This window comes from Rhinatrema bivittatum, chromosome 1 (genome assembly GCF_901001135.1).
Source record: "Rhinatrema bivittatum chromosome 1, aRhiBiv1.1, whole genome shotgun sequence".
Taxonomy (NCBI): domain Eukaryota; kingdom Metazoa; phylum Chordata; class Amphibia; order Gymnophiona; family Rhinatrematidae; genus Rhinatrema; species Rhinatrema bivittatum.
The window spans coordinates 461,707,059-461,731,560 of record NC_042615.1 but is presented as its reverse complement, the minus strand read 5'-3'; the positions used below and the strand labels follow the sequence as shown (position 1 = coordinate 461,731,560).

The 24,502-nt window shown below is 48.0% G+C and overlaps 1 protein-coding gene across 4 annotated transcripts in view; it reads left to right on the top strand.

Moving 5' to 3' along the window:
* Nucleotides 1-24,502, top strand: part of PSIP1 (PC4 and SFRS1 interacting protein 1) — a 249,383-nt gene that overhangs the window by 113,367 nt on the left and 111,514 nt on the right. For all 4 annotated transcript variants that reach the window (XM_029605901.1, XM_029605884.1, XM_029605894.1 and 1 more), the window contains exon 7: nt 16,306-16,362. In XM_029605901.1, the coding sequence (XP_029461761.1) occupies nt 16,306-16,362 (57 nt within the window). The remainder of the gene's footprint in view (nt 1-16,305; nt 16,363-24,502) is intronic.

The following is a 24,502-nucleotide window of genomic DNA, read 5'->3' as shown; positions in this document are numbered from 1 at the left end:
TGTTCCCCAAACAGCAGATGGAGGTAGAGAGCAATAGGTTTGCTGATATCAGCCATTATAGGATCCCATGCTTCCTCAGTCTGCCTCCAGCAGATGGTGGGCAAGCATCCCGTGTCTACGCTTGGTGAAGTCAGAATATAATTTGGCTGTTTTGGGGGGAACAGTCCTTGTGGGCTGTTCCTCTCCTGGTCAAGCTTAGCCTAGGAACAGAGAGCTTCCTGGTGGAATTTAGGTGCGCTTGGAGAAGGGGGGGGATGAGCAGACATTGAACTTTCAATAGTCTAGGCTACAGGACAGATTCTTCTACATCTTCTCCCCCACATCAACCCTCCTGCAAGTCTTTCTCCATTTTCTATACTCTTCATTTTTCTGGTTGGCTTCCTTTGCTTGGTTGCTGCTTCGCACCTCCAAGCTGCATAAAGTTAATTAAAAAAAAAAAAAAAGACAGCAGCAGTCCTAATGGGATCCTCTGAAGAAGCATAAGCGGAACTGAAATAGCCATAGTTTCAAGAATGAAGCAGTGGGCCGTGAGTTTGCAGCAGTGTGTGAGGTAGGAGATGGGGTGGATGTTGGGGCTGTCTGTGCAGTGCATGTTGGAATTGATACATGCTGAGCCTCCCCCTGATGTAAATCTTGGAGGAGGAGGAGGTTGCTGGCAGACCACCAAATGCAACTTAAATAGAAGATCTTGCAATAGGGCTGGTTTCAAGAGTTCCTGCCAGCGCCCTGATGGCCACAGCGAGAATGGTGATTTTGGAACAGAGTGGCTCACTGGAAGCAGTGAATATGGGACCTCCTGTGCTTGTGCTGGCTGATCCTGGGATGAGCTCAGGGGCACTTCAGAGCTTAGCTTCAGGAGCCCCTGGAGTGGGGTGTTGCTTATTGCCCCTCCTGCCCTTATGCTTAGCTCTTCTACAGTTCCTTCCTCCCTGTCCCTAGAGTTCCTGCGTTTGCTCCATCAAGCATTCTGCTTGGAGCAGGATGCATGAGTGGGTCTTGCTTTGAGTAATATCCCTCCCAAGGGGTGGTAGCAATGAGTCGGGTGAGAAAATGGCCCTGGGATGGGGGAAGACTGAGACCCAGAGGAGAAGTTCTCCAGGTGTGGTGCATTGAGGTTTTCCTTGGAGGAGGTCATGAGGAGTGAAGGGACTGAGGAATTGGAAGATGGGGAGTGTTCCTCCAGAGAAAAGAATGAATCTGAAGTGATTCAGCTGTTTAGGAAGGGAGGAGCTGTCTTCTGTGATTGTTCAGGCTTTGCAAATCTTAAACATTAAGAAGAATAAGGGAGAAAATGAAAAAAGATAGAGGTAGAGATCCCATCATGATAGGCATGAGGAACCATGAAGAAGTCTTCCCCATATATTGGATAATCATGGAATTAATCTCTTTGGAGTGGGATTTCCCTGATGTTGGCTTTAAGGTGGGTAAAGGTGGGAATGCTTTATCCTTTGCTTGCTCAAGAGAGGAAGATGTTGAAGGCCCGTTAGTGGATATGCTGGTTTGGGCAGTAACAAGAAAGACCATCAGAAGGAGGTAAATGCCTTAAGGATGCACAGGACTGTAAGTGTAAGTCCTTAAACAAGCAGGCCTTCAAGGTGTCCAAGCTAGTGCAGCAGATGGCGATATACAGTGACTTTGTGACCATAGCACGCCCATGTTTCCTGTTCATATCCAGATCAGTCCAAACAAGTGGGTTTTGCATCCCTACTAGCAGATGGAGGCGGAGAACAAAACTTTGAGGCATTACTACATAACTGAGAGTGCCACCTGCAGTCCATCAGTATTTCTCTGTCTCTAGCAGATGGTAGAGTTACAAACCTGCAATCTGACACAAAAAAAGAAAAAGGGAGAAGAGAAGGTTTGGAGTTGGAAGCTCCCTGAGGTGTTAAGCTCTTCGTGGACCCATCCCTCAGGTGGAGCCAGGCAACGTTGGGAACCTCTAGCTGGTGTTCACCCACGGCTTTCCGGAGGTCCTGATAGCCAGGGGACTAGCTCCCTAGTGGCCCCCAAGGTCTCCACCTGCGAGCCACCGTCCTGCCAAGGGAAGTACCCTTTTTTTTTTTTTTTTTTTTGTATTAAGTTGTCTGAGTTTAAAAAAAAAAAAAAAAGGGAAAAAAAAAGTTGGCAGAAGCAGAAACTTTAAGTTGGGGCACAGAGGTTAGGGTGCCTTGGGCAGCAGGAGCTGTTGGCGCCAGCAGGAGAGGGAGAGTGTGGTAGCCACATTTCCCTTCTCCCCGGGGTTCAGAAGGAGGTTTTTCCTGTGCGCTGTTCAGGGCTGGTGCGACGGCACAGCGCAGCAGTTCAGCCACAGGCGTAGCCTAGAGGTTTCCCGCTCAGGCCGGTGCAGTGGTGCAGCGATTCAGCCGGGGGTGTGGCTTAGAGTTTTCCCATGCGCCGCTCATGTCTGTGTAGCAATGTAGTGCTTCAGCTGCGAGTGCAGCCTAATTGTTCTTTTGCAGCACGCTGACGCCGACTGTGTTTTTCTTGCGACTGTGTACTTTATGGCACCAAAGCCGCCAGTGGCGGCATGCAGTTGTGCTCCACACAGCTCAATGCACATTCCCTGTGCTCTGGCTGCGCGACAGGAGAAGAAGGTAACTCAGTGTGAGTGGCTTTGGAAAAAAAAAGGGCCCTCCGTTTGTTGGGGGCCACAGCTGCGGTCCCGGGGGATACCTCAGAGTGCAGATGTGCCTGCGGGGGACTGTGGGCAGGGGTCCTTGGCCTCCAAAGAGCCCAAGGGCTCTTCTCCATTCCTTTCTGCTGTAAGACAAGAGGGGCAGGATTGGGGAGGAGATTCTGAAGAGAGCTTGATAGAGCAGGGGACCGAGGGTCCAGAAGATTTTTCTCCAGTTTGTTGTTCTCCTGCATAAGGCCTTCCTGGTGAGAAAGGGGGCAGGGGAGGGAGGGAGGGAGGGAAGCATCCGAGAGCGAGGCCATTTCGTCCCTCTTCAAAGAGGTCTAAGGTGGTGGCTTCAGGAAGGTCTGGGGATTTGCTGCTACGCCTGGGTCTGGATCATGCAGGTTCGAAGGTTGATCCTTGGGATTTAGGAGATTCGGAATATCCACAGGAGGATCAGCTAGGGGCGGATCCAAATGTTGACACGGATGCTGCTCCAAATGTGGATCCTGCTGTTAACAAGATGATCCTGATCCAGGTGAGTTTTTGGTGTTTGAGAGGGATGATCGTCGGGTGATCCACTTAAGAAGGAGGAATTGTGTCCCCTTATTCCCCAGGTGTTGGAAGAACTGGAGGTTAAAGTGGCTCAGGAGGAGTCTGATAATGAGGACATGAATCCGGTTCTACGTTGACTGCATGGTTCTCCTAGTGCTTTTCCCTTGCCTAGGAAGATTCGGAAGTTGGTGAACTGGGAATGGGACTTCCTGGAAGCAGGCCTCAAGGTCGGCAGGGCTATGGCTAAACTTTACCCCCTATTGGAAGAGACCTTGGAGCTCTTTTACGGGTGCTGAAGGTGGATGCTGCGGTTTTGGCAGTTACCAAGAAGATGACCATACTGGTGGTGGGAGGTGCTGCTGCTCTGAAGGATGTTCAAGACCGCAAGTTGGAGATTCAGTTGAAACAGATGTTTGAAGCTTCCACCTTGAGTCTCTGGGCTGCAATTTGTGGCAGTATGATCCAGAGGGCCTGTTTGTGCTGGGTGCAGAAAGCTCAAGAGCAAGCCTCAGCTGGGGATGTCAGTGGTCTACAGTCGGCATGCTTGGAGGCTGGAGTGGTTATTTCGCAGATGCGCTATATGACTTGGTGCGCTCCTCGGCAAGGAGCATGGTCTCAGCAGTATTGGCCCTCAGGCTTTATGATTGTGCAATTGGTTGGTGGACATGTAGTCCAAGGCCCAGTTCTGTAATCTTCCCTTTAAAGGGGAACTCCTTTTTGGGGAGGATTTGGATCAGCTGATGAAGAGTTGGGGAAGTTGAAAGTGAACAGGCTGCCGAAGGATAAGAGCCAGCAAGAATGATTTCACATCTCGCTCCCGGTTTCAGGAGTTGTATATGATCCAGTCAAGCAAGCCTTCCTCCAGCTTGGGAGCAAAGTAGTCTGGGCACCAGCAGTCCTTTTGAGGTTCCCACAGATCTTCCAGGGAAGGTGCCTTTCAAGGGGCTGGTGGTGGAAAGTCAGTGCAAAGCCAGGATCGCCCATTCCTCCATAGAAGCGGTAGGGGGCAAATTGTCCAGCTTTTACGAGGAGTGGGGCCAAGATTACTTCAGTCCGTTGGGTTCAGAGGTGGTGAGAAACGGCTATGCTTAGAATTTTCATGCCCTGTCAGAGAGGCCTTTCTGGAGTCCCATGTTATCTCTCGAAGCAAGCAACAGGCGGTGTGGGGGACTCTGGTCCTGGTCCATCTGCTCCTCCAGGCTCGGAGGGCTTCTACATCCCTGGCATATGTCAGGGTCTGGAATGTTTTTGAGTCTTGGTGTCTACAGCAGTGACTGGATCCCCTGGCTGTGGATGTTCCTCATATCTTAGCCTTTTTGCAGCAAGGGTTGTCAAAGGGTTCGGCCTGTAGCTCGCTTCACATGCAGGTGTCCACTTTGGAGAAGCACTCCATTTATTTTGTGGTTCCCAAGAAGGGCACCTTTCAACCCATTCTCGATTTGCAGAAGGTGAACAGGGTCCTGCAGGTTCCGCGTTTTCGAATGGAGACATTTTACACTATTATAGCGGCAGTCTGCAGAGGAGAATTCTTGGCGTTGTTGGACCTGACAGAGGCATACCTTCATATCCCCAGTCAGAAGCATCAGACGTTTCTTCGGTTCATGGTGCTGGGACAGCATTTCCAGTTCTGGGCTCTTCTCTTCGGCTTAGCCACAGCGCCACAAATATTCACCAAGATGGTGGTGGTGGTGGGGGCGGCGGCCCTGTGACGAGAAGGGATTTTGGTACATCCATATCTGGACGATTGGCGTATTCGATTGAAGATTGAAGAGGAGTGCGTGCAGTCTCTCCAGCAAGTTATGGATATCTTGCGATCGCTGGGTTGGGTCATAAATGTGGCAAAGAGTCACTTGGTGCCGACCTAGTCATTGGAGTATCTGCGGGCACGCTATGATACCCAGAAAGGCAGGGTGTTCTTGACCTCGGACAGATTGTCAACGTTATAGGCGCAGGTGAAACGCCTGCTTCGTCTTGCAGTGCCAACATTTGGGATTATTTGCAGGTTCTGGGGTCCATGGTTTCCACATTGGATTTGGCTCCATGGGCCTTTGCACACATGAGATATTTGCAGAAGGCATTCTTGTCCAGGTGGATTCTTTTGTCAGAGGAGTATCATCTACCTTTGCTTCTTTTATGAGAATCCAGGTCATGTAGCAATCTGAAAGGGAATGGATCTGGAGACCCCGGAATGAATCTGGTGACCACGGACACCAGTCTAATGGTTTGGGGGGGGCGGTGTGCCTGGAGTGGGCTGCCCAAGGGCTTTGGTCCATAGTGGAGAAGTCCTGGTCCATCAATCATGTGGAAATGAGGGCGGGGCAACAAGCCCTGGAAGCCTTTCTTCCCTGGGTCAACGGCCCGATGGTTCACATGTCCTCGGACAATGCGACGACGGTGGCATACATCAGCCGGCAAGGAGGGACAAAGAGTCATGCAGTGGCTCTGAAAGCTCGACTGTTGTTTGGATGGAACGCCATCTTGAGGGAATAGCGGCGTCTCATGTAGCAAGTGCAGACAATGTGCAAGCAGATTTCCTCAGCAGACAGCAACAGGATCCGGGGGAATGGGCATTGTCCCCAGAAGCTTAGGATCGCATCTGTAGCAAGTGGGGCCAAAGTATGCCAAAGCAAAGACAGCAAGGTTTTTCAGTTGCAGAAGAGAGGTCAGTTCGGTGGGTCTGAATGCTCTGGTGTGCCCTTGGCCAACAGGGATCCTACTGTACGTTTCCCCAGCATGGCCACTTGTCAGTCAAGTTCTGCGGCACATAGAGGCACGTCCCAGGACAGTGGTGCCAGAGTGGCTGCAGCGCTCGTGGTTCATGGATCTGGTACATCTTGCGGTAGAGGGGACCCTTCAGGTTAGCCCACCTGCCAGGGTTGTTTTGACAGGGTCCCATTTTTGGATCAGGAGGATCACTTCTGTCTCATGGCTTGGCTTTTGAGAGGAGGTGGTTGCACCTGAAAGCTATTCGGAACTGGTTATTTCCAGGCTCAGAGGCCTTCTACATCCCTGGCATATGTCAGGGTCTGGAATGTTTTTGAGTCTTGGTGTCTATAGCAGTGACTGGATCCCCTGGCTGTGGATGTTCCTCATATCTTAGCCTTTTTGCAGCAAGGGTTGTCAAATGGTTCGGCCTGTAGCTTGCTTCACATGCAGGTGTCCACATTGGGTTCCCTTAGGAGCAAGCTGCGATGGAGACCTTTGGCCTCTCATCCTGATGTGGTTCGATTCCTGAAGGGGGTCAAGCATTTGCACCTTCTGGTTCAGAAGTTATGCCCCGATTGGAACCTCAATTTAGTTTTGTAAATGCTCTGTGGCGCTGCTTTTGAGTCTTTAAGAAGAGTGATTTTGAAAGACCTGACTTTGAAGATAGTGCTTCTGGTGGCTTGTCAGAAGGATTTCAGAATTGCAGGCACTGTCATACGGGGATCCTTTTTTTTGCATATATCTGATGGGGTGACATTGCAAACGGTCCCCTCTCTTTTTTTTATTTTTTATTTTATTTTTTTTTTACTAAAGGTGGTGTCCTCTTTTCATGTTAACCCAGTTGGTGGAGCTTCCAGCTTTTCCGGAGTGGTCTAGGGATTCCCCTCAGGATAAGGAGTTGCATTTTTTTGATGTGCTGTGGACTCTGTTGCAATATCTGGAAGTCACTAATGGTTTTCGGTGATCAGATCACCTCTTTGTGTTGTATGGTGGCGTAAAGAAAGGAGATAAGGCCTCTAAGGCCATGATTTCTCGTTGGCTTATATTTGTAAAGGTTGCAAAGTTCCAGAGAGGCTGAAAGCGCATTCTACAAGTACAGGCAGCCTCCTGGACATAGTGTCAGTTATTGTGTCCCCAGGAAATTTGCAGAGCTGTGTTGTGGTCTTCGCTTCATACTTTCACCAGGCACTACCGTTTGGACATGAGGGTGCAGGAGGATGTGTCCTTTGGCGAGAGTGTTCTTAGTGTTGGTCTTCTGGGTTCCTGCCCAGTTTAGGGGTGCTTGAGTACATCCCACTTGCTAGACTGATCTAAGTATGAACAAAAAAGGAAAATTGGTTCTTACCTGCTAATTTTCGTTCCTGTAATACCACAGTTCAGTCCAGAGACCCATCTAGTCTCTGCCGAAAAACTGACTTTCCCAATAGTCGATGTACAATTTTGTAAAAGACTTTTTTGCAGTTTGTACATATGTTGAGTTCATACTGTTTTTGGTTTCTGTCCGTGTTAGAGGCTCCAGTTCAGAGGGTTCCAACCCTGAGTTCCCTGTTCACCATGGAGAGAGTTTTAATCTTTGGCTTGGGTACAGGTCAATACTGAGGGGACTGCAGGTGGCACTCTGTTATGTAGCAGTGCCTCAAAGTTTTGTTCTATGCCTCCATCTGCTGGTAGGGATGCAAAACCACTTGTCTGGACTGATCTGTGGTATTACAGGAAAGAAAATTAGCAGCTAAGAACCAATGTTCCTTTCTCTCAGTAACTACAGGAAAGTCCCTTGGAAGGTAATAAAGAAGCAACCCAGCTAGTACTGGGTAGAGCCTTTTTGGCTGAAGCCTCGTATGACCTTATTTGGGCTTTGACATGAAGTATGGTCACCGTGGTGATGGCCTGCCATCTACTTTGGCTGAAAAACTGGGCTGCAGAGTCGGCATCCAAGACACGATCAGCTAAGCTTCCCTTTAAGAGCAAGCTTCTGTTTAGGGAAGCCCTCAAACAACTGATTAAGAGCTTGGGAGAGTCATGATCACATACTAATGTGTGAAGGTTTTGTAAAAGTGATACTGTTACTTGTTTTTCTCAATAAACAGTTAATTTGTAAAAAAAAGAGCTTGGGAGAGTCTAAGACTCTTAGACTGCTCAAGGATAAGCCTAGAGGGGCTTCATGGAAGGTCCCAGTAAGGAGTTTTCAGAATTTTGTTAAGTATAGGCCTGGTAAGGAATTGACTTGCAGCACAATTGACTATTTGGCAGATCTCAGACCTTTCGAGGTAACAGGAAAGGTGGCAGGAAGGTGGAACTCCAGGAGTGCCAGTAGTTTTTGAAGCTCTCAGTGAAGATTTTAGGTGTCTATTCTCTGGGACTGCAAAAAGGGAACTTGGAGTTCGTGAGAGAAGGTGTTATGCCTTGGAGCTTTCTCACCCTATTTCCAGTGTGTTAATGGAGTCTCCTTGTGTTTTCATCAGAAGGTGGTGATCATCTTCGTCACATGGGGTTGTAATCCCAGTTCCAGTGGTTCTGTGAGGATGAGAAACATTCCATTTATTTCATGGTTCTTAAGAAAATGCCATACTGGGTCAGACCAAGGGTCCATCAAGCCCAGCATCCCGTTTCCAACAGTGGCCAATCCAGGTCATAAGAACCTGGCAAGTACCCAAAAACTAAAAGGAAGGCATCTTTTCCCCCATCTTGGACTTAGAGCAAGTCAAAAGGGCATAGAGAGTTTCTCATTTCATTATGGAGACTTTAAGATTTGTGATGGGGAGACAAAGGGAGTTTTTGATCTCTTTGGACCTGATAGAGGCATTTCTTCATATTCCATATAGGAGGCATATCGGAAGTACTTTGGTTTATAATCCTGATAGGCTACTTTTAATTTCGGATGCTTACATTTGGTCTCGCCATTGTTCTAGGAACCTTCACCATACTGATGGTGGTAGTAGTAGTTCATTTCTACCTTGACGATTCATTAATCCAGTTGAAGTCTACAGCGGAGGACTGAGCAGCCACTGCCACTTTGGTTCAACTGTTGTAGGAGTTGGATTAGGTGGCGACTGATCGCCGACCTGCCGCCCGTGCGTCGCCAGCGGCCACCCCTCGACCCAACGCTACCCTCGCCCCCCGAGCTCGCTGCACCCGGCAGGGGAGACCCATCGGGGTCCGAGCCGGAGCCCGAGGCCCAGCGATTCCTCAGGCGGCCCTCCTTACCTCTCTGCCTGCACCCGGCCCGAATCGCCGCGGAAGGACCGTCCACTCCTGGTGCCTCACATCCGGCACAGAAAGACCTTTAAAAGAACCAAGCAATCCCCTGGTGTCTCGCGCCGAAGGAGCGCGACTAAGGGGCCTGCCCCTTAGTGCGCCCCTTTGTGACAACTTTGTGACTCTATCCTCCCTTTCACTCTCACCTTCACCCTGCCCCCCACATCCCTGCACTAGATACCTCCTACTCACTAGACCTGCCTTCCTCCCTTAACCTAACCGCTCTACAACCCATTCACCGCCTACTGAAATAGTGTTGTATGATCCAGATACTTTACATGCTTGATCCAGATATGTAGTTGTATAACCACTGCTATTTCTTTCCTTTTATCAATTGTATATTGAAAGCCTTGTAAGTGCATATTCCACCTGTTTAATCCTCTAACTGTATAATCCTCCCTTAATGCTTGTCTCTTGCAGTTTCCTATTTGTACAAGAAAATTTATTTTGCAAGCACATACTCCAGTTAAACTACATAATCTAATCACGCCGTGTAACATGTAACTGCATAACTCCTCCACTCTGCCTCTAACTCCTACCTTCATCCCACTGTGTGGGTTTACTGCAGCCCCCCTTACTGTTTCTTCTTTCCCTGCCTCCTCTTATTTACAATCCGACATGTCACTCCACAATCCCCATCATTCACCACCCCACCCTACGCAAAACCACCCTTTCCCAAACCTATCCTTTCAACCACCTGAAATCCTTAATCCCCATCTTGATCTCACCCCTCACACAACTCCTAGGCTTAGCAACGCTAGCCATTTCATTATTCAACTCCCAATCTATCCTTAAAAAAGCACCTATCCTCTACGACATCCTCTCTGACAACAACCTAGACCTATGTGCCATCACGGAAACTTGGCTAAAAGACACAGAGCAGGCTTTCCTTAACCAACTCCCACAACAAACCTATGATATCTTCTCCATCCCAAGACCCAAAAAAAGAGGTGGAGGATTACTCCTAGCAGCCAAAAAATATCTTAACCTAAAACTCCAACCGTCTCAACCCCCTCACAAACTAGAGATAGGACTCTTCAAATCTACCACTCTACAGGTATGTCTTATCTATGCCCCCCCCCCCCCCCCGGCATACTTGACCATGACCCATCCCCCCTCATAGAATTTATCGTTGACAACCTTAAGCCCGACCGCCCAGCCATCATACTTGGCGACTTCAATCTCCACGTAGACGCCAGCCCGATCACCTCGGCATGTGAAACCCTATTGATCACTCTTAAAGCCCTAGGTTACAGACAGCTCATCACTATACCCACACACAGAGCTGGTCATACTCTTGACCTCCTCTTCGTTAACTCCCACATCTCAGCACCCAACACCACCCCCATCCCTTGGTCAGACCACTTCATTGTCAATGCCTCCCTCTCTATCAGCATCACTACCAACACATCACAATCACAGAACAAAACCATATCCTTTCATAAAACATGCCCCTCAGAGGAACTTGCCCTTGCGCTTGAAAACGCAACCAAGAACCTTGACCTCTCCAATCCAGATACAGCCTTACAATCATGGAATAACATCATAACCACTATAGCTGACGAACTCTGCCCAATTGTACACAAAGAAATCCCCCTCTCATCGAGAGAAAAACAACCCTGGTATACCAACCAATTAAAGAAGGTAAAGCAGGACCTCAGATCCAAGGAACGCATCTGGCGCAGACAACCCTCTCCTACCCATAAAGCTATATACAAACAGACCCTGCATAACTACCGCCAAGCCACCCTCCAAGCCAAACGTGACTTCTATTCCTCCAGAATTCATTGCTACCAATTCAACCCCAAGGCCCTTTTCTCCTATGTTGCTGATCTTACTAAATCTCCCACCCCCATCTCCCACGGAGGAAATACCGACACAAAATGTGAAGAAATCGCAAGGTATTTCCAGAGCAAAATCAACAGCATCCTTCAGCGCCTCCCCTCCAAGCCCTCCCCCACACCTCCCCTACCAATAATACCAGGTACCTCCTTGAGTCCCTCGAACACACTTCCACCCTAGAGATAGAATCTATCCTAAAAAAGATGAGACCGGCCTCTCACATAACAGATTCAATCCCCTCAAAATTCCTCCTCTCCATACCCACTACTATTGCCAAACCCATAGCAAACATAATTAACTGCTCACTAACCTCCGGCAAAGTCCCAGACCCCCTTAAACTAGCTGTAGTCAAACCCCTCCTAAAAAAAAACCCACTCTTGATCCCACGACCCCAGCAAACTACAGACCCATATCCAACCTACCTCTCATCTCCAAGATCCTCGAGAAGGTAGTCAACATCCAACTCGCTGACTTCCTCGAGGACCACAATATCCTACACCCCTCGCAATTTGGCTTCCGTAAAGGTCGTAATACCGAAAATCTCCTTTTAGCTATCTCTGACACTCTCCTCATAGGCATGGACCATGGGAAATCATACCTCCTGGCCATCCTAGACATCTCTGCTGCCTTTGACACTGTTAACCACCAAATCCTGCTTTCCAGGCTGGCAGAAATAGGCGTCACTGGCACTGCTCTATCTTGGTTCTCCTCCTATCTTAACCACAGAGAATACTTTGTACAAATCGATAAATGTACCTCTTCACATATCCCACTCACACAAGGCGTCCCCCAAGGATCCTCCCTCTCTTCCACACTCTTCAATATCTATCTTCTCCCCCTCTGCCATCTTCTCTCCGACCTAGGGCTGACTTTCTTCCTGTATGCTGACGATGTCCAAATCCTCATCCCCATTCAAACTACACTCAAGGCATCCCTACAATACTGGGAATCCTGCCTCTCCACCATCAGCTCCCTATTGGCCAACCTCCACCTGGCACTCAATGCAGATAAAACTGAAATCCTCGTCATTTCCAATCAACCAGAGCACACCTCCCGCCCCACTGCTCCCGCCCCCACCATAACCCACTCACCCACACCCACTGTAAGAGACCTAGGAATCCTACTTGATCAACACCTCAATTTCAAGCCACACATCAAATCCCTATTAAAAGGAGGTTTCTACAAACTTCACATACTTAAAAAAACTGAAACCACTCCTCCATACCCATGATTTCCGCTTAGTCCTACAATCTACAATCCTTTCCAAACTAGATTATTGCAACTCCCTCCTGTTAGGCCTCCCTGCATCTACTATCAAACCCCTACAAATCCTTCAGAATGCGATAGCAAGAATTACCACTAATACCCGTAAGACTGAACACATAACCCCCATACTAAAGGACCAGCACTGGCTACCTATCCCATACCGTATTAAATATAAAACCCTCACCATCCTGCACAACGCCCTTCATAAAAACAATTCTGCTTGGCTTAAAGACATGCCACACTTCCGCACCTCCAATTGACCCACCAGAAATGCCCTCGCAGGCACTTTGCACACCCCGCCCATCAAAACCGCGCACCTCTCCAATACCAGAGAAAGAGCATTCACCATAGCCGGCCCCACCCTCTGGAATTCACTTCCCTATCACCTACGACTGGAGCCCTCCTTACATACCTTCAAAAAAGGCATCAAGACTTGGCTGTTCAGGCAAGCCTACCCAGATACCAATCAAACCTAGCCCACTCCCTATCTTTTCAGTCACCGTCCTCCTTCCATTTCACCCCCTCCCGCCATCCTTCTCCCCCCCAGCCCACACTCCCTGCCTCTTGAAGCTCTCCCCTCCCACCTCTACCCCCTGCTTCCTTCTCCCTCCCGTCCCCCCTTGAACACAACCTTGCCAAAGCCTTAACCCAAACAAGTAATTATTCTATTGATTTATTGTAAATAAGTACTTCGCCATAATTTATAATTTTAGAACCCAGTTATAGTTATGTTCTTTTTTCTTATATTGCTCAATTATTGATTGTTACTCTCTCTCCTTCTGCCCTATCCTTTCCCGCTGCTCTTGCCCTGCCCCTCTCTCACCCTCTTCTTGCCTGCTCCCCCTTTCCCCCCCTGTTTTTTGTATTTTCTGCCTGCTTCAGTTTTTTGTAAACCGGCATGATATGTCCTATGAATGTCGGTATATTAAAAAGTTTCATAAATAAATAAATAAATAAATAAATAAACATTTCCAAGAGTAAGTTGGAGCCCACCCAAGTATTGGAGCATCTGGGAGCAAGGTTCAGTATGGCAAACAGTTGAGTGCACATTATGATGGAAAGGATCTAGATGCTCCAGGGGCAACTAAGGAGTCTGATAGCATTTGGTTCCATGGTAGCGGCGATGGACTTGATGTCATGGGTATGAGCACATATCAGGCCCTTATAGAGAGCCTTGCTGTCAAGGTGGTCCCCTCAGTCACAGGTGTATTTGGCAAGACTTCCAATTTCCTTTAGCATCCAGAGTCTGGGCTGGTGGCTTGGGTAGTGGGGATGGACCTGGAGGCCCTGTCATGGGTAAGGATGACTGATGCCAGCATCTATGGCGGAGGAGCTCATTGGGGGCATGTGGCTCAGGGGATGTGTTCACCTATAAAGTCCAAAATAGTCCTGGAGGAAAACGTCCATAAGAAATGTGATCTGACAGTTTGCTCCTCTGGTTCGAGGTCAGGCAGTCTGGGTGCTCTTGGACAACCAGGGAGGCACCACGAGTCCTCAAGTAGAAAGAGAAGTAGATCTGCTAGTAAAGTAGGCAGAAGAGCATTTGGGACTGCTCTCAGTGGCTCATATTGTCAGAATGGAGAACATTTAATCAGATTTCTTGAGCAAGAAGCACAGTAGACCCAGGAGAGTGGGAGCTGTTGAAGGCAGCATTCTGCAAAATTGTGTACAGACGGTGGGAGCTGATGATGGTCTTGATGTCCTTAGCCAGAAACTCCAAGGAGTTTTTTCAGCCATAGGAAGGAAAAAGAGTTGATGGATGTTGATGCTCTGGTTCAAGATTGGCCAGTTTGGGGGCTATTCTGTGTTTCTTCCATGGTCCCTAATAGATTGAGTGCTGCAGAGGATAATCGAACATCAGGAGCCTAATGATCATGGTGGCTCATGAATGGCCCAGACACCCTTGGTACACAGACTTGATGAGACAGTGTAGGGGGTCTTTGAGTCCAGGGACCAGCAACACTAAAGGACTTGTCTCGTTATCTTACAACATAGCCCTTGATAGGGCATATTTGACTTGGAGGGGTTACTCAGAGGATTTGGGGTCTAACTTCTTTTGGTCCAAGAAGATGTCCATGTCCCTGGCATATGATAGTATGGAGGATTCTTGAGGCTTGGTGTGCAGCAGCAAAGGATTTGGTGGTATCTATTTTGGCCTTTTTGTAGGAAGCTCTGGTGAAGGACTTGGCCCTGAATTCTCTGAAGGTACACAGATTAGCTGTTGCCTGCTAAAGGGATCAAGTTATGGGCAGATCATTAGCGGGACACAAAGATATATGTTTGTTTCTGAGGGGTGTCAAATATATTCATCACCCCCAGGAGGGAAGGGGCCACTCAAGGGAGTTTCAGTTAAGATCTTAATCATTAAATACTTTTTTATGCTGATCTGCTTGCTTAGGTGAGATTCAGAGCTGCAGACTCAGTCTTGTAGAGAAGTATTCTTACAATGTTTGAAGGAATCTGTCAAAATTCACAGTTCTTCTTTCTTTCTAAGGTGATATCCCAGTTTCATTTTAATCAGATGGTATGCCCTCTTTCAAGAGGGAAGCTTGCTCATAAAATTGTGCAGCTTCGTCTCCTGGATATGCATAGAGTTCTTCTCAGCTATCTGAAAGACAGATCCTCTTCCATCTGGCGTTTGAGGATGTTTGATTTATAGATCATGCTGGCCTTCTCGTTCCTTTGCGATTAATCCCCACAGTTGCAGTCCCTTTGTATTTTCATTATTTCTTATCAATTTTATTTGGTTTTTGTGTATTTTTATTTATATTTTGGTTTAGTTTTATTATTGTGTATATATTATTGTTACCTGCTGCAAATTGTGGAACATGCAGGCTATACATTTTTAAAAATAAATAAATTAAAATCCTGTTTAGTGTTTCATGGAAGGCCAAAGCAGATTTGAAGGCTTTCATAGCAAGATGGATTAAGGAGGCAAAGGCTCAGCATATATAGCCAAGAGATTTGCTACCCAGGATACATTCTACTGGAGCGCAGGCCTCCTCATGAACAGATCTCTGGTGTCTACAGTAAAGATTTGCAAAGACGGGCTTGGTCTTCCTTGCATTCTTTTTTGAAGCATTATTGTTTAGATGTTTGAACCAGGGAGATTGTGATTTTCGGCTCCATGCATGCATATATCCCATGCATCTGGGCTGGTCTAACTGAATGAAGAGGAAAGAAATATTTAGTATTTCTTGCTAACTTCCTTTCCAGGACCCTTCCAAACCGCCAGAAGATTTAGCACTCTTATGCTGATTCAGCTAATTCAGGCAGTTCATTGGAATTCACATTCCAGATACTGTTTGTTAGTTGTGGGTCATGATTATTCTGGTTCTAAAGCTCTCTCCCTTCCTTAGGCAGTCAGTCTGTTCCTTGGAAGCCCCCTGATTGGGGTTGGGTGGGCAGTTATAGTGATTGATTAATTAATTTATTGTTTAGCTTATTATTTGAACACGGACAGCCTGAGGCAGCATGGGATCCTATAAGGGCTGACATCAGCATATTTATCGCTGTCCCCTAAACTCATGTGTTTGTCCTGTCTGGCTGGACTCAAGGAAAGGAAATTAGGAAAGACTACGTTTCTCCATTACAGTAGTACAGTAAGAATAAAATCTTGTCACTTTGAGAGGTGGCCCATCTCAGCATGAGGATGTCTTGCCTGACTTCACTGGAGCTCCAGGCTCCTGACGGAGCTTCCTTTTGCCTTATTTCATATAGGAATCATAGGGAAAAACCAAAACCAGAAAGCTTTTTGAGATTGTTACTCCTGCTGTTTGCTTAGGACTGTAGAAGTGAGAGAGTTTATTATTTTTTAAATAAATGAAGAAAAAACTTGTGAAATCAGTTTGCACATTTCCTCTGACTCTAGAGATGATAGTATAAGCTTCTTTCCTTTTGAAGTGCTGTGTCCATACACTCTTGTCATCGAGGACTTTCTTCTTAGTACATGATATATATATATATATATATTTTGTCAGAGAAAAGGAGTCATCTGTTCGTGGAGGGGTGAGCGGCTTAAAGATTTCAAACTTTTGTAAGTGACCTTCCTTCCTTTCCCTTAGGATGTGACTAAAGCAAATGATGGATCTGCAAAGGGCAGAAGAGGGAGGAAAAGGAAGGTACTGTAACATTCACCTTTTAGTACATGCTCGTCTGTTGTGAACTCTACTTCTGCATTATTTCATGTTTGATGTTTTTATATCCACTTTGACTTTTGGGAAATGCAGTTAATAAATGTGGCCTTGGATTCACACATGCTGAATATTTTATGCCCTTAATGACTGCTCAGTTGTGAAGAGGCAGCTAATCTTGTAGAAAGAAAAAGAAGGGAACAGAGAAACCAGTAGATAAACATTAAGGGGTAGATTTTACAAATCTATGCACGCGCGTACTTTTGTTTGCGCACCAGGCGCGAACAAAAGTACGCGGGATTTTATAAGATACGCGCATCTTATAAAATCCGGGATCAGCACGCGCAAGGGGGGGCACATTGGTGCACCTTGCTCGCGCTGAGCCCTGCACGTGCTGCCCATTCCCTCCGGCCCTATCTAAACCCCCTCCCTACCTTTATCTTAAAAGTTACTACTGCCTCCGGGCAGTAGCAGCTTACGCGCGCCGGCGCGGCAGGCCCCGACACAGGCCGCTATGTCGGGGAACTCGGCCACGCCCTGGGACTCACGCGCATCCCGCGGCTTGCGCACACCGCCGAGCCTATGCAAAATAGGCTCGGCGTGCGCAGGGGGATTTTAAAAGGGTTACGCGTGTACCTTATGCGCGTAACCCTTTTAAAATCCGGCCCTAAGGATGTGCTCAGAAACATTTTTTCTTTCATATCATTATGTTTGGGTTATTTGTTTTGTTTCCACACATTGAAAAAAAAAATTGCTCTAAGATCCAGGATGCAAATTAAAATGACTGTTGCGTCTGAACCACCACCACCGCCACCACTCAATCTGTCTAAAACAAGTTCTGGGTCCCCTCTAACTCCTACAGCCCCCCCCCCCCCCCCCCCCCAAAACAAAACAAAAAACTCCCTTTGTCAAGCCAGTGGCAGGTTAGCAGGTAAGGGGAAGGTCCTTCTGCCAGTGCTGCATGAGGGATTTGGGGGGGGGCTTGCCAGGGCCCAAAAGCCTTTTTTTTTTTTTTTTTTTTTTTTAAGACAATTGCATGAGTGTAGTAGGGTAGGGGCACTGACCTGATTGTTTTGGGGGTTTTTTTGTTTTGTTTTGAGGATAAACAAATTAAAATTGTGTTCAGGATGCAGACATAATAAATGTTGCTGATATTTTCATGTCCTTTGCAAAGAAAAGAAAATCCCTAATTAATGTCTGTATCTGTAAGAAGAGCTTCAGCGGCACCAACCCTTCAGTTTTTGTGCACTTGCCTGTCCGAATGTTTTTTTTTATCCAGCTGTTTAATATTAATGTTGATACCCTTCCCTCGAGTCACCAAGTGTTAAGAATGTACTCCCACTGGGAGTGGCATTGTACCACACATGCCATTTCACACTGAATTGCAGATTGTGGCTTTCCCCTTCTCCCTCCAGCAGCATGCCTCTCTCCTGCTGCTCTCGTTTAACATCTCATCTCTTTCCTCTTGCATCTGCTTCTTTCTGTGCCGTCCATACTCCATCGACAAGCAGGATACATTCATCCATACAAATGTGTAACATCATCCGATGGCACCAAGACAGAAAAGCTCTCCCAGAGCTCAGAAAAACAGACTACAGACACAATTTTTCTGAGCATGTGCGGGCCTTCCCACAGAGCCACCTGCTGCGCGGGTCTCCTCAGTCTTTCATGTCCATTTGTAGGAACAGACATGTTTCTGGCTCTTTCACCTGCTCATTGATGTTTTTCAGGTAATTCTTTTACTTTTTCAGTTTTTATTTTTTTCAATTCTCATATCTTTAATTTTGTTTTTCAAAATTAAGTTTGATTTGACTGTATCCTCTTCGCCATACGGAGCTTCAAGAGATGTCCCCTACCTTTGCCAAGATATCTTTCTGACTATGACGACTACTATAAGGTGTTTAGACTCCTTTCATGATGTACCTAGTTGTGTGACCTGCAGTTGTATGTCTCCAAGAGCCAGAAAATATAGAAGCCTAATTCTTATGGATTGTCTGGAAAAGGCCCCATGAATCAGCTTTGGGAAAGAAGAAATCTTCACAAGCTGAGAGAACTTTGCCTAAAGCAAAGTCCTTTTATGTTAGGCACAATGAGTGGAAGTACTCTATGAACAGATATCATTCCCCCTCCAGTAAAGAGGGGGAGGTAACTCTCATTCTTTGCCATAAAAATCCCCTGTGCCTAAGGAAAAGGAAAATAGCACCATGCTTTGCGCCAACCTGGCAGCAGAATTGCTCTTTGGTGCAGATATTCTTTCAGTGCCATTGCCTAGCAAAGATATTGAAGCGTTATTAACACTGAAATTGTCTTGGTGCAAAAAAACGGAAACAACATAAACTAGAGTATGATTTGCTGGTAAAACAAAAAATTTCAGTTAATTATGCGAATCCTAGCCCCTGAATCAGATGGCTCTTCACCAGAAGATCCATCACAAGAAAAGAGAGCAACATTCCTTTGTAGAGAAGATGTGATTGGACGTCATGAAAAAGTATATTTCTCTATGGACAAGCAGGATGAATTCAGGTACACAAGTTGGTTGTTATTGTATGGCGCCAACAAGAAACACACTCAGAGCTCAGAAAGATTTCAAAGTCTGTCATTTTTCATCAGCTGAAGAACGTTGGCTCTTTCTTGCTGCGTGTCGGGTTTTGTTTTTCATTTTCTTTCAGTGTTTTTCTTTCCTGACGTTTTTTCAAGTCTCCTTAAAAAAAAACAAAAACAAATAGAATTCTTTCTATTGTTTTTTCCCCTTTTCATCATATCACAGAAAAGTTTGAGGTCAGGTTAAAATAAAAAAACACTTCAAACTATGCTGTGGATGTAGGCACAGAATGTCATCTCGATCTTCATGTTCTTTGTCTTGGCTATTTAGGCTGCACGTATGAAATGGCTAACTGTGCCACATGTGGGAGAATGTCCCCCGAGCTTCATTTAAAATTTCAACTGTCCTCTCCTTCAGACAAAAGAAGAAAAAGCTTGGACAGACCTATACCTAAAAATAAAAGGTCAGTCTCCAAATTGCCAATCCCTGTACGTACCAGGATCAGTCCAGACCGCTGGGTTGTGTCTCCCTTCCAGCAGAGGGAGTCAGAGAAAAAAAACTGAAAAGGCACCCCTCCTTAACCTGGTGTGCCACCTGTGATCCCTCAGTATTTTCTCTGAATCTCAGCAGAAGGGTTGACAGAACCTGCGGTCCGGATGTTTCAATTTTTTTAAATTTAGTTACATCTTTTTTTTTTTTTTTTTTTTTTACACAGAGTTCTAAGGCTCTGGATGATTTAGTTAACACCTTTGGCTACAGCAAGTTGGTTGATTTAAAAAAAAAAAAAAAAAAGTCAGTGCAGTTTTATTTTCTCAGGCTCTTCACTCAGCAGGTAGAGGTAAGGCAGGGGCTGGCAGCTCTAAACGCCTTGTTCCCGGAGGGCGGTCTATCTCTGGAGGAGGATTAACCGGTGAGCCGGTCCCTCCCCTCGGCGCCCCGAGACGAGTTTCCTCGGGTGCTGCAGCGTTCCCAGAGCTCCGGAAGGCTGCAAGTCGGCAGGGTATTTTAAAATCTTCTTTTTTCCTTTCCTACCGTGCTGTTTGAACTCCCCCCCCCCCCCCCCCCCCCCCCCGGGATGCCACGAGGGCTATTGTGCTTAGGAGGTGGGGTTGCACCAGCTGCCTCCCCGGGGGGGGGGGGGGAGGGCTCGAACGGTGGTGATTTTGGGCCCATTTTGCCAAGAGGCGTGGAACACGTCTGGGTCCGTTGCCGGCACGCACGGGAACAGCGGCCATTTTGTCTGAGCCCTGCCTGCCGACTGGGGGAGAGGATTCTCCGATTTCTCCTCCCAGTCAGTCCCATTTGACTGCACGATCCGGGGCCCGCCCCCTCGGGGAGCCCGGTCATCCTCCTCCTCCTCCCCCTCACCTATCGGATCCCTTAAAGGGCCAGTCAGTTTTTTCTTCAAAATTTTTTACTTATGCATAGGGCTTTTTTGGAGGCGGAAGCTCATCAGCAGGATGAGCAGCCCCCTCCCGCGAAGATTGCGCGGCGGGACACGTCTCTGGATGCCTTTTCGGCCCCTGGGGGGGGCTCCGGATCCTGCTCCTTTGGGATCTTTTCTGGATCCTCTCCTCCAAAACCTAGATGGGGGTGTTGATGAGTCCGCTCCAGTAGAGGGGATGACCCTCGGGATTCTCGGCTGTTTCGCCGGGAGGAGTTGGATCCCTTGATCCCCCTATGTCCTGGAGGAACTGGAAGTGGAGGCACCAGTCCCCAGTTCGGAGCCAGTTAAGGGGAAACCAATACTCTTGGGACTGCATGCCCTGTCCCAAACTTTTCCTTTCCACCCAATGCTTAAGCAGTTGGTCACTCGGGAGTGGGAATCTCCGGACGCGACCCTGCGGGTGGGACAGGCGATGGACAAACTCTACCCTTTACCTGAGGAAGCCTCAGGATTCCCAAGGTGGACGCGTCCTTACTGCAGTCACCAAGCGGAGCACCATTCCTGTTACGGGAGCGACGGCTCTTAAGGACTTACAGGATAGGCGGCTAGAAGTCCTCCTCAAGCGCATTTTTGAGGTGTCAGCGCTCTGTGTTAGAGCGGTGGTCTGCAGTGCCTCATGCAGCGAGCGACCCTCGGGTGGGTCCAGCAAATGCTCACATCACAGGTGTTGCCGCCAGAGGAAGCAGATCAGGCGAATAGGATCATATAATGCATCCGCGGTAGCTTACACAGCGGATGCATTATATGATCTATTGCGGGCATCTTCACGCAACATGGCCACTGCAGTTTCGGCTAGACGGCTTCTCTGGCTTCAGAACTGGTTCGTGGACGTTTCTTCCAAAACTCAGTTGGGCAATCTTCCTTTTAAGGGAAAACTGTTGTTTGGGGAGGAACTTGACACCCTTATTAAGTCTCTTGGGGAGAATAAGGTGTATAAATTGCCAGAAGACAAGCCTAAGTCTTCCAGGTCCTTTGGGGCAGTGCGTTACCGTTTCCGAGGGCAGCGCAGATTTCGGCAGTCGCGGCCGCCCACCTTTCCCGCCAGACAACAGACTCAGAGGGCTCAGTCTTGGCCTACTTCCTTTCGTGGTCGGAAGCCATTTCAGGAGGGAGGCTCTCAAGGGGCCACTGGAGGTAAGCAGTCCCAGTGAAGGCGTTCTAACCCTCTCCCTGGTTCCAGTGGTGGGAGGTCATCTCTCCCTGTTTCTCGAGGAGTGGGTCAGGATCACGTCGGACCAGTGAGTCCTCAATATCATCGCCCACGGTTACGAGTTGGATTTTGCCTGCCCGTTAAGGGATCTTCTTCTGATTTCTCCCGCCGGCTTTCTGGCCAAGCAAGAAGTAATCGGGCAAACCCTGAGTCGCTTGAAATTCCTGGGGGCTATTGTTCCAGTCCCTCCAGAGGAGCGCAGGGCCGGCAGGTACTCCATCTATTTCGTAGTCCCGAAGAAGGAGGGGTCCTTCCGGCCAATATTGAATCTCAAGGCAGTCAACCGAGCACTTCGGGTCCCCCGATTTCACATGGAGACTCTACGGTCGGTCATTGCGGCCATCCACTCAGGAGAATATTTGGCCTCTTTGGACCTGAACGAGGCTTACTTCACATCGGGATACGCGAGCGGCATCAGCGGTTTCTCCGGTTCATGGTCCTGGGGGAGCATTATCAGTCACAATCTGCTCAGGGTCATTGGACAAGTTATCAGACGGACGTGGTCAATCAAATCGATTGGAAACCAGGGCATTACGCCTGGCGTTACATGTGTTTCTCCCTCTGGTAGCTCAGTGTGCGGTGCGAGTCTTGTCAGAGAACGCGACGACGGTAGCCTACATCAAACCGCCAAGGAGGAACCAGGAGTCTGTCGGTGGCCTGGAAGGCCGAAAGGCTCATGACGTGGACAGAGCGACATCTGGTCCAGTTGGCGGCCTTGCACATAGCCGGGGTAGACAATGTGCAGGTAGACTTTCTCAGCTGCCAGCGTCTAGATCCCGGCGAATGGGAATTGTCCGACGCAGCCTTCCGGCTAATCACTCGTCATTGAGGGGGTTCCACACCTCGACCTGATGGCAACTCGGACAAATGCAAAGGCACCCTGGTTTTTCCGTCGTCGGAGAGACCACGGGTCGGAAGGAGTGGATGCTCTTGTCCTTCCGTGGCCTCGCGGCGTACTACTGTATGTGGTTCCGCCTTGGCCACTAGTGGGCAAGACCGTGTGTCGGATAGAGAACCACGTGGGGTCTGTCATTCTGGTAGCCCCAGAGTGGCCCCGAAAGCCGTGGTTTGCGGATCTGATCTCATTGGCGATCGGTCCGGTGCATCTCACCCTCCTTCCAAATCTTCTTCGACAAGGTCCAGTATTTTTAGATCGAGCGGATCGTTTTTATCTAGTGGCCTGGCTTATGAGAGGAGGCAATTGAGGAAGAGGGGATATTCGGATTCAGTTATTTCTACCCTCTTGCAAGCATGGAAATCGTCCACGTCGTTGGCCTATATTCATGTTTGGAGAGTTTTCGATTCTTGGTGCCAAGGTTTGAACGTCCCCCCCGCGTCTGGCTTCGGTGGCACACATGCAGGAGGGGCTGAAGAAAGGTCTAGCTTGCAGTTCTCTCTGGGTGCAGGTCGCAGCACTGGGTTTCCTGCGGGGCAAGATTGGTTTTTCGCTGGCAGCTCATCCAGATGTGTCCCGTTTTTTGAAGGGGGCCAAGCATTTGCGCCCGCCGGTACGACAAATTTGTCCTGCCTGCAGCTTGAATTTAGTTCTTAAGGGCTTATGTGGTCTTCCTTTTGAGCCCCTCCGGCGGGCTACGTTGAAGGATTTGACACTCAAGACTGTTTGGTTTTTTTGGTAGCCATTACCTCAGCTCGGCGAATTGCAGAGCTTCAAGCTTTGTCGTGTCGGGATCTGTATCTTCGTATTTCGGATTCCAGAGTTTCACTGCGGACGGTTCTCTCCTTGCCCAAGGTGGGATCGGCTTTTCATGTCAATGAGACGGTAGAGTTACCAGCTTTCCCGAATTTGGATCCGACTTCTGAGACGGATAAGGATCTGCATAAGTTGGATGTGCGCCAGGTTCTCCTTCGCTATCTAGAGGTGACCATGCTTTTCGATTAGCGGATCATTTGTTTGTCTTATTGTCTGGTCCTAGACGGGGACACAAGGCATCCAAAGCTACGGTTGCTAGGTGGTTAAAGGAGGCCATTTCCTCCACTTATCTTTGCGCTGGGCGTGCCATACCAGAAGGCTTGAAAGCACACTCTACCAGGTCTCAAGCGGCTTCTTGGGTGGAGAGCCAGTCTGTCTCGCTGCAGGAGATTTGTAGAGCAGCCCACTTGGAAATCCTTGCATACTTTTGCGAAACATTATCGTGTGGACGTCCGGGATCCATAGGTCAACTGTTTTGGCAGCAGTGTTCTTCGTGTGGGACTCTCCAGATCTCACCCCAATTAGGGCAGCTCTGGTACATCCCAGCGGTCTGGACTGATCCTGGTACGTACAGGGAAAGGAAAATTGGTTCTTACCTGCTAATTTTCGTTCCTGTAGTACCAAGGATCAGTCCAGACGCCCGCCCATGGGTTTTTTGGAGAGTCCAATTTTTCTGTATGTTTTCTTCATTTTTCTTACCTCGGCAGAGTTCTTTACAAGCATGGGAAGGAATCTTCTTGATTGATATGTTATGCGGCGGTACGGTTTGTTTCTTTTACCGCGCGTATTGTTGTAGCCACTAGTTGTTATGTTTGGGGATTTGTTCTCCTTTTTTGGTTATTCTGCTTTGATATCGCAGGTGGCACACCAGGTTAACAGGGGTGCCTTTTCAGTTTTTTTCTCTGACTCCCTCTGCTGGAAGGGAGACACAACCCAGCGGTCTGGACTGATCCTTGGTACTACAGGAACGAAAATTAGCAGGTAAGAACCAATTTTCCTTTGCTGCGGTTCACCTAGCTCCTGCAGCAAACATGAAAAAGATAAGCCCTGCACAGGTAGTGCCAAAAACACATCATGCTGAATCTTTGTCAGAACTGAAGAAGATGGCACCATTCACTTCTGGTACTGCTAAGCCAAAAGTTTTAGAGCCAGAAGCAGCATCCACATTGTCATCATCTGCACAGAGACTTTCTAAAACCACTATTGGAAAGCATTCTC